The sequence below is a fragment of the Gouania willdenowi genome, chromosome 10 (genome assembly GCF_900634775.1).
Source record: "Gouania willdenowi chromosome 10, fGouWil2.1, whole genome shotgun sequence".
In the NCBI taxonomy this organism is placed as follows: domain Eukaryota; kingdom Metazoa; phylum Chordata; class Actinopteri; order Blenniiformes; family Gobiesocidae; genus Gouania; species Gouania willdenowi.
Window position 1 is genome coordinate 38,822,273 of NC_041053.1, and position 10,397 is coordinate 38,832,669.

At 40.4% G+C, this 10,397-nt stretch overlaps 1 protein-coding gene across 1 annotated transcript; it reads left to right on the plus strand.

Moving 5' to 3' along the window:
- The first annotated feature begins 821 nt into the window (after positions 1 to 821).
- LOC114471610 (protein sprouty homolog 1-like) lies at positions 822 to 5,755 on the plus strand. Its single transcript, XM_028460456.1, has 2 exons — positions 822 to 1,406; positions 3,765 to 5,755. Exon 2 carries the CDS (start codon positions 3,777 to 3,779, stop codon positions 4,893 to 4,895), a length of 1,119 nt encoding a protein of 372 aa, XP_028316257.1. The 5' UTR covers positions 822 to 1,406; positions 3,765 to 3,776; the 3' UTR covers positions 4,896 to 5,755.
- Positions 5,756 to 10,397: the final 4,642 nt, after the last annotated feature.

Sequence of the window (10,397 nt, forward strand, 5' to 3'; positions counted from 1 at the left end):
ATTGTTTTTGCATTATTTGTAGGGTTTTTCTGTAATTCTGTTGTCCTGTTTTTGTGTTTTTTCTGTAATATATGTATACATTGAGTCTTTTTGTGTACAGTATTTCTGTTGTTTTGTTTGCGTGTCTTTTTGTGTTTGTTTGTTTATGGGCTTTTCTGTTGTGCTTTTGTGTGTTTTTTCTATAAAATGTATCTCTTTTTTAGTTTTTTTTTTTGTGTATTTCTGTTTTCATTTTGTTTGTTTGTTTGTAATACTGTGGGTTTGCAAAGTCACATCAAGAATAAAGTCAAAATGTCGAGAAGGATTAAACTGAATTGGCCCTCGTCGGTTTACGTAGATTTGACTTTATTGGCAAACCTTCAACTTTTATCACGATATTGTATTTGAGTTAATTTTTGAAATTTTGACTTTAATATCAACATTTTGACATCATTCTTGATTTGCACAGAATTGTTTTCTCCATCAAAATTGGGCCAAATCTGCTTCTGTAATTTCAGAAATGTTGGTTTATAGTTATTTCAGACTCACAAATAGCTGATATTAAATAACACAATCTATTTTGCGTTATGGATTTATATTAATGATGACGAACATCACATTTGTCTTTTATTTCTCACTCTTCTGGGACTCTACTGCTGTTCACAGTTTAACAGGAATGCAAACAAGGAAACGTGTTGCGTCATCATTAGTCAGTAGTTGTGTGTTATTCATAAAGTGAGTCTTTCTATTCTATTTCTAGTCCCAGGCCGGTTCCACCTTAAGTGCTGCTCACATCTCCCTCCCACATCTGCCCAATGAATCAGGAGCGGATGCAATGTATCCTTTTTCAGTGCCTGAATGGCCAATGGGAGTTGGCTTGTCGAGCAAACACTAAGCCCTGCGTTCCCATTCATTCAGTGCTGAACGGGATCGTGGAGAAGGACGGAGCGCGCGAGCAGAACGCGCACATTCAAGCTCGCGCTCAGCGTCATCCGAGAAACTGTGGATCTGCTGGATTTACGCACCTGCTTTAGATTCGATCCTTTCTCAACACTTCCTCACTGCTTGTCTTTGTTTTTTTTGACTCAGCGGACTTTCTAACTGGCTCGTCCTTGTTTTTTGGGGATCTCCGTCCCGAAGTGCGCAGACGCTCCGCCGTGGATCTTACTCCGTCCCGACCTCACGGACTAATAACGCACGCGTAAAACACGCACAACTTCTTTCCTCCACGTTTTTTGTTCACCACCGACAGAAGGGAATATTAATACGTGCAAAGGGATATTGTGACGTTTTGGATTAACCACCACACTGAATGTTACGCGCAGGGCTTCCACCGTCTGCGTGCACACACTGTGCCTTTTATTCGGATGGAGGATTTGTAGAATAATCTCGTGGATGGATTCGTCATTATGGATGCTCGCAAATAGGTACGCATTTGGTGAAGTTTAAGCTATTTCTTTTTACATTTTTTTTTTTTTTTACGCATTTTGTGTTGGTTTTTGTGCGCCGCAGCAGCTTAGCGACCCTTTACGCACCACATATTCCTCCACACTGATATATTTTAGTCATCAGACGTCATAAGAAGTAGAATGTGAGGGTTTTAGTGTCCCGTTTTGCTGTGGAAGTTGATGGATTTTGCAGGTCTGCGTCGCTCCGTGGCTGCGCCGTAGCAAACACGTACCCCTCCCCCACGGCGCTTGTTTTCATTCATAAGTTTTTCTCTCTCTGTCTATTTACACGCTTCATCATCATCATCATCATCTTCTTCTGTCTTCTGATCTCACGCTCTGAGGCTTTTCTAGCGACGCGTCTCCTTTTCTCAGCGGATTTATTCACGTTTCTTGTGCGTCTTTTTAAAAGTCCTGATTTCCAAAAGCCCATAAAGTCGTTCATTAATGAAACTCACAGCAGCACCCAAAACGCTTATATTTTCTCCCATGTGTCTACAACATGTAAATTTGGTTCTTAAGATGATTATATTTGCATTTAAACCCCAATTTCTGACAGTTTTGTCCCAATCGGAGCCTTTTACGCACACATTTTCAACCGTTTCCTTCATAAAATCCACGTTGTTTTTGATCGGAACTTGATCTGACCTTGTTTTTTTGTAGCTCTCCTTTTGTCGTTCCCCCCCCCCCCCCCCCAATTTCTCAAAAAAAAAAAAAAGCTTTTCTGGTATTAGAATACTAAGTGAGGCAGCTCATTTAGTTCCCTTGGATCGTGTCCTCATTTCGTCGCCGCGGTTGCATTTAAATGTTAACTAGTCATAGAAATGTAAATGAGCAAAGGGAAGTGTTTGTAGGGCCCACTGAAGTTTTTAGAAGAGTGGAGTGTATTGGGGAGGAAGGTACAAGAAAGTTGTGTTAATGGTCAACTTTATTTTCACGGGTTGCCTCACTTCACTGGATCAAAAAGTGACAAACTGTCAAAGCTGACGAGATGAAAAGAGTCCAACACACATTTGTGTTCCTTGGTCTCCCATAGGCATCATTGTATCACACTTAGGGCTGGGCGATATGGACCAAAACTCATATCTCAATATTTTTTTCTCAAAAACGCGATATGCGGTATAAATCTCAATCAGTTCAATTCAAATGAAGTCTGATCAGAAAGACAATTGAAAATACCACACAGGCACATTTATTAACAAGCAGCTGCACAATGTGTGCCACTTCTGTCTTTTTCTTCTCTAAGGGACAGCACGTGTGAGTGAGTTCTGTAGTGTGGCTTGTTTAAGTGAAGGTCTGGGTTAGGACGCACTCAGAAAACCATCTAACCGTGCTTTTTATGCTGTTCTGAGAAGTAGTGAAAGCAGCAACTCCTTAAATACGTTTTTTAAAACAAAATATGATGTAAAAATATATGTATATATGTATATTATTTCATATAGGCAATATTGTAATTTACTATATCTTGGAATCTCGATATATCGCCCAGACCTGATCACACTGTGTTTTCATTAGAGCTTGGCGATTCTTCGAGTTTTCTATTTTAAGGATATAAAAAATTACAATATCGCCTGTATCAATATTTATACATTTTATAGCTTATTTTGATTTAAAAACACTTGCTTTAGAAGTCGCTGCTTTCACTACTTCTGAAAACAGCACAAAAAGCACAGTTAGATGGATTTCTGAGTGCATCCTAACCCAGACCTTCACCTAAACAAGCCACACTACAGAACTCACTCACACATGCTGTCCCTTAGAGGAGAAAAAGACTTAAAGTGACATTTATTGTGCAGCTGTTTTTTAATAAATGTGCCTGTGTGGCATTTCGCATCAGCAAATTTAACCCAGAGTCTGGTCAGACTTCATTGAGTTAAAAATATTGAGATTTATATCATATATCGGCATTTTGAAAGAAAAAAACTATACATATGAGTTTTGGGCCATATCACCCAGCCCTATTCCATACACACACATTCATTGGTGTCCCATAGACGTCATTGTATCACACTGTCAACTCAACCTTTATTTATAAAGCACATTTAAAACAACCGTAGTTGACTAACAGACTATACAGATTAACAAAAACAATGGTTAAGAACAAACCAAAAGTAGAAAAACACAGAGAAAAGAGATTAAAACACATTTAGATTTGCCGTGTTCTTTCAACTTTGATTAAAAGCCAGGAAAAAGAGGTGTGACACTTTGTTTTCGTGGTTTTTTTTCCTGGAATTGTGTGAAAGCATCAGAGGAAGAAGCTTCCACCATGTTTTGTCTCTGTCTGATGATGTCTCTTTCCTTCCTGTCTCTCCCCGCGCCCCCGTGTCTCCCCGACAGGTTTTCCGATGCATGTCCACGGTGAATGTCGGAAGTGGTGATCCCCCCCAGATGGAGCTCCAAAGTCAACATGGCCCGGGTGGTTCATTAGTGGTGATCCAGCAGCCGTCCCTAGAGAGCCGGCAGAGGTCGGATTACGAGCGCGAGCTGCACCAGCATGCTGCTGCCATCCTGTCGTTGGACCAAATCAAGGCCATCCGCTCCAGCAACGAGTACACAGAGGGGCCCTCGGTGGTGCGGAGGCCGCCCGCGCCCCGCATGGCCCCTCGGCCCCAGGAGAAGCAGGAGAGGACTCACGAGGTCATCCTTGTCAATGTGAACAACAACTACGAGCACCGGCCGTCGGGTCACCACCATGTGGTGGTCATGGCCGGGGGCCAGCAGCATCATTACGGGGGCGGCCGGGCCCCGGGGCTGAGCCGTTCCACCAGTACGGGGAGCGCCGCCAGCTCAGGGAGCAACAGCAGCGCCTCGTCCGAGCAGGGACTCCTGGCGCGCTCACCGCCCGTCCGGCCGGGCGTCGTTAGCTTACAGCACCAGCACCGCGTGGAGCGGCCTGTCCGGACTCAGCCAAGGGCCAAAAGCCCTTTGCAGCCCCAACAGGGACCTCACCTTCACCACCAGCCCCCCATAGAAGCTCCACTAAAGCCTCCTCAGGGCAAAGGGAAGCCAGACTTTTCACCAGTGTCCGCCTCCGGCCACCAGTTCATCTGCGAGCGTTGCGGAAAGTGCAAGTGCAGTGAGTGCACGGCCCCCAGGAGCCTCCCCTCGTGCCTGGCGTGCAACGGCCAGTGCCTGTGCTCGGCGGAGAGCGCCCTGGAGCACGGCACATGCATGTGCTTGGTAAAGGGCATCTTCTACCACTGCTCCAACGACGATGAGGGGGACTCGTGCGCGGACCAGCCGTGCTCGCTGTCGCGCTCCCACTGCTGCTCGCGCTTCCTGTGCATGGGATTAATGTCGGTACTCTTCCCCTGTCTGCTCTGCTACCCGCCGGTCAAGGGCTGCCTGAAGGCCTGCCAGCGCTGCTACGACCGCGTCAACAGGCCCGGCTGTCGCTGCAAGAACTCCAACACTGTGTACTGTAAACTGGAGAGCTGGGCCCAACAGAACCAGGAGAAACCCTCCTGATCTCCACCCCGGGTGCACCCGCAGGACACTCATATGATGACAATGATGATAGTCACAAATTAAACATTATAAGCACCTCCCACCCACTTCCTCCCCTCCTGGCTGCGGAGTAACTAAAACCACTCGACTATTTTTTTCGACTTTGACTTTCCTCTAGATCAGGACCGACTTTTACAAACCAGTGTTCGCCCTGACTGTTTCCGACTCTTTCTCCTCATTAACACTTATTTTCTTAATATATATATATATATATTGAAAAGTTTTCTTCCGTTTTAAGGCAGGCGGCTTCCTCCGGGTCGTCAGGCCTTTTGGTGGAAGCTTCCTCTCATCAAAATCTGTGAAGGACGATCTACTTATAGGGCAAATATGTAGCTGTTACCTGGTATTCATAGCTAAAGCAGGTATGTTGGAATTTCTAACCGTGGTTCCTACGCTCACGTCGCATTAACAAAAAGCACATCCATCTCCTAGTGTTCTCAATGTGGACATGTCTCTCTCTTTTCTCACCCATCCGAACTTTTTATTTTTCATTTCTGTAGCATTCTCCCATCATGTTCTGTTGTGTAAAGTTGTAAACGCTCAAAAATCCATAAGAGGAATTCTGGCTATTTTTCCTAAAGAAAGAAAGAAAAAATGTCTGTTTAAACATTGTTTTTGTTGTTGTAAAAAAATATTTATTATGTGAAGCTCTATTATTTTATGATATTTATTACAAGAGACAGTCTTAAATTTACTCATGTCTGAATATAACAAAAAATATCGAATACTTACTAAAAAAAAAAATTAAAGGGTGGCACACAAAAGAAAAACTATGTTAACTTTAATGCAGAAAATATATTAATGAATGAAAAAAAAAAAAAGCACTGTCTGGTGTCTTGATTGCGTTGCTTTGGTGGTGAACAGTTGGTGGATTGAGTGAGAGAGTGAATGGCTGCTGAATGGCTGCACCGCCTGTTTTTCTGAGTTGGAGTCGAGTGGTGAACAGCAAATCAACTGTTCTGTGTGTGTGTGTGTGTGTGTGTGTGTGTGTGTGTGTGTGTGTGTGTGTGTGTGTGTGTGTGTGTGTGTGTGTGTGTGTGTGTGTGTGTGTGTGTGCGTGTGCACACTGGGTGTAGGATTCCTGGTGAAAAAAAAAAAAGAAAAAGCAATGAGTAGAAACAGCCTGTTGCTGAAAATGTGTTTACATTCTTGGAGGGCTTCTTACTGCGATTCTCCTCGCTAATCTGGAAAGCTAAACAATACAGGTCATTGACATGATTAGCCCTGAAGCTGCTAGCATAGACAGAGCTGAGTTATGCTCACAGGAAGTAGCCGCCCCCCCCTCTCTCTGATTATACTCACAGGCCAACAAAATGTCAGCAGAAAACTATGCACTTCACTTTATTCCCTGGGCTTTAGCGCAACAACCAGGACAGGATCGCGGTTGATGCTAAAACCCCGGAAATATTTCGGAGACATACCGTAGACCAGGTGTGTCAAACTCATTTTAGTTCAAGGGCCAAATACGGACAAGTGGGATGCAGTTTTTAGGCAGGAAAATGAACAATTCCAACATTAATGTGCTCAAGTTTGCACTTCCAGTTATAAATTAGACAAAAATTATGGAAGGCATCAACAATAAGTGACAAATACTTAAATGTCCTTTGCATATTTCGATTTTTTTGACCAATTTTTATTTAATTCGGGGAGATTGTGTGGAATAATTTGAGAAATATGATAATTTAGAATTCTTTCAACAACAATTTTCAACTGAATTATTTTCATGTTTTCTGTGTCATTTTCACTTTCTCCTGTGGGCCGAATCAAATGATCTGAAGGGCTGGATTTGGCCCCCGGGCCTTGAGTTTCACTTGTGCCGTAGGCAGAGTAGCTGTGACCCCGTACTGCATCCACAGGCTGTAATATCACCAAGTTTATCATTGTACCAGTTGTTAGAGCTACTATCTTTACCACAGAGCAATTATTTACTCCTGGTGATTGTTTTCCAGAGTTTTAATGGGCTTTATTTCAGAGCTGGGCGATATATCGAGATTAAAGATATATCGAGTTTTAGATTTTGGGGTTATAAAAAATTACAATATTGCTTATATCGAATATATATATATATATATATATATATATATATATATATATATATTTGTATAGCTTATTTTGTTTTAAAACACTTGTTTCACTACTTCTCAGAACAACAGTTAGATGGATTTCTGAGTGCGTCCTAACCCAGACCTTCCCCTAAATTAGCCACACTACAGAACTCACTCACATGTGCTGTCTCTTAGAGATCTTAAAAATGAACCCACAATTGTATTTTTGGTCAGAATTCATTTGAAATACAATTATCAAGATTTTGAGTTTGAATCCATATCACCCAGCCCTACTGTTTTTACTAGTGATTAATTCCTACTGCTCGGAAACAAAACCAAATTTTTTATTGAAATCATAGTATAGACTAATTCACATGATCTAACCAGCTGATAGTCTGGGTCACACAAGTAATTACACTACAAAAGAGAAAAATTATTAATTTTTTAATTATTTTTTGTAACAGTGTTTTCATTAGGCTATTAGAAAAAGTTGTATTTTTATTATTTATTATTATTTAAAAGGTTACCTCATTCAGATGTACTTATATTTTCATAACAGGAACTATGTACAATAATAAAATAACATTTATTAACTTGTAAATATGCAGTAGGAACTAATTGCCAGTAAATAAAGCCCAATAAAACTCTGTAAAACAATAACTCGTAATAAATATGTTCTCCCTGGTAAAGATAGCAGCTCTAATAACTGGTACAATGATAAACTTGCATTTACTATGTTTCAGAATGTTTCAGGGTTTTAGAATCAACCAAAGAGTGTGTCTTCAGTGTGACCATTATTAGCAGAAGCTCAGGCCACCTGTTCAAAGATAATAAAGCAGGGCTATCAGAGGGGGGGGGGGGGGGGGGCTTTTATAGCACAGCCAATCCAGCCCCCCCCCCCCGTACCCCCCACCCTGACCTGGAGGAGTCTCCCATTTGGCCAGTTTTTTTGTTCGCTGAATTTATCACTTGGGAAGTCCGTTGACCCCACACCTCCCACCCCCACTACCACTGACACCCACACACTTCTCCACCTCCGGGCCCCCAGGGGAGGGGGGGCAGGATGAGATCATCACTTTGAAAGTTGGTTGGACAGCCAGGAATGCCAACAGTTGGGGAAACACAAACTGTGACCGGGAATTTCTTTGGGAACAGGGGGGTGGGGCTGTGTAGTAGGGCTGGGCGATATGGACTAAAACTCATCTTGATTAAATTTGTTGACATTTATTACCCAATAGCTAAAACAAGTATTCTAATGCAAAACAAGCCATAAGATAATATATATATATATATATATATATATATATATATATATATATATTAATAGGCGATATGGACCAAAACTCATCTTGATTAAATTTGTTGATATTTATTAATCAATAGCTGAACAATTTGTGCCACTTTTGCCTTTTTTTCTCTTATAAGGGACAGCATGTGTGAGTAAGTTATCCTAAAACAAGTATTTTAATACAAAATAAGCCATAAAAAAAAAAAAACAATATAGGCAATATGGACCAAAGCTCCTATCTCGATATTTTTTCCCAAAAGGGCGATATACGATATGCATCTCGATATTTTTTTACCTCAATAAAGTCTTATGTCCATGGTTTCTATGGACCCCAAGTCAGAAATAAACACATTTATCTACCAGAAACACAATTCTGAGTTAAATGTGTTGATGTAAAATCCCACTCAGGCACATTTATTAACCAATAGTTGCACAATATTTGCCACTTTTGCTTTTTTTTTCTTGTAAGGGACAGCACGTGTGAGAGAATTCTCCTAAAACAAGTTTTCTTTAACACAAAATAAGCCACAAAATAAATAAAAAAAATATATATATCAATACACTGTAGGTCAGTGGTTCTCAACTGGTTTCACCCTGTGACCCAATTTTGCATTTCATTAAATCGTGACCCAGAATTCAACCAACCAAAATGAACCTCATTAATCCATATAGTCTTTTTTAAACATATATATACATATTTATATCACTACATGCCTGTCAAAAGAAAAAAAAAAATATTTCAAAATAAAAGACAAGTCTAACCCAGCATGAGAGACATTAAGTCTTTATTTATTTTTGACCAGCTGTCCGCGACCCGCCCAGTACAGGTCCGCCACCCACTTTTGGGTGATATTGATATTATCGCCTAAATAGAATATCTTAATATATCTTGAATCTTGATATATTGACCTACAAATTTGCAGTGTGTGGAAATTAAGTTTTTCCAATTTCAAACTAACATCCCCTAAATTTAAACTCTTAGGTGTCATATTATGCATAAAATGATGTGTTTATGTATCAAACAGTTGATAACAACTAATGAAAAGCCAAGTTTAGTTATACTTAGGTTTACATTAACATCCAACCAAAAACTGCACGACCGTCTGCTTTTCTATCCCTATTTTTGGTGAAATGTAACTTTTGTGTCTCTAAATAGTTTAGGGGTTGATAAGTGATTTGTCAATTTCTTGTTACCTTTCACAGCGGTGATCTCAGCCTGCTTTGCTCCTGGCTTCACAATGATGTCAAACAATAGCACGTTTCATATTTCAGGTTTCACTGCAGATGGAAGGAATCCACATCTAAAGCTATAGTCACGAAGATGGTGTTTACTTGAAATTTTCCACCAGAGGTTTAAAGAGTACAGATATATTCAACTCAAGTAGAAATACTGCTACTTGATTGAAAATGTACTCAAGTACAAGTACGTCATACACAAAACACTCAAGCAAGATCATTTTTTGTCTATTTTTGTAATAATATGTTATGGTTTCATTTATTCAGACAATGAAACCTTAACATATTATATAAAATACTTAAATACAAGTAAAATTTAGCTCAATTAAAAAGTACTCAAAGTAAAAGTTACTAGTTACTTTCAACCCCCCCACCCACCACCCATTTTTCTTTTCTTTTTTTTGGTAATGAATCTTGCCACAGTTCCCGTACATACAGTAAACATCTGATTTATGAACTTAAAAAATGAGACCAAATCTACCACAATTGAAACATCTTTTATTTATCTGTATAAAATAAAAGGTTTGTCAAAATGTACATTTTTAAAAAAAAAAATAAAATAAAAACATTGAATTATCAGGTTCTAAGTATAGCTACATTTATATACTCTGCCCTGCCTCGACAATCTACCAGAAGCCACGCCTCTACTTTTCTGCACGTGCATCGCGGAACAGAACAAGGTCACATCAGGTCACATTGATATAGGTCTATGGGTCAGGTAAGAGCTGTTGTGACGCGTGGCTTTGTTTCCGTGCACAATTCCGCATTCACTTTGAATGACAGTCTCAAAAACAGGAAGTCTCAGCCTATTGGATGGGTGCACTCGGCAATCGTTACCATTTGTATAGGGGTCTATAGGACGAAGGAGGGACTTATACACATTAATGTATATGA

What these genes read in the sequence shown, in the direction of transcription:
- LOC114471610 (XM_028460456.1), top strand. Translation starts at nt 3,777, where the DNA reads ATGTCCACGGTGAATGTCGGAAGTGGTGATCCCCCCCAGATGGAGCTC.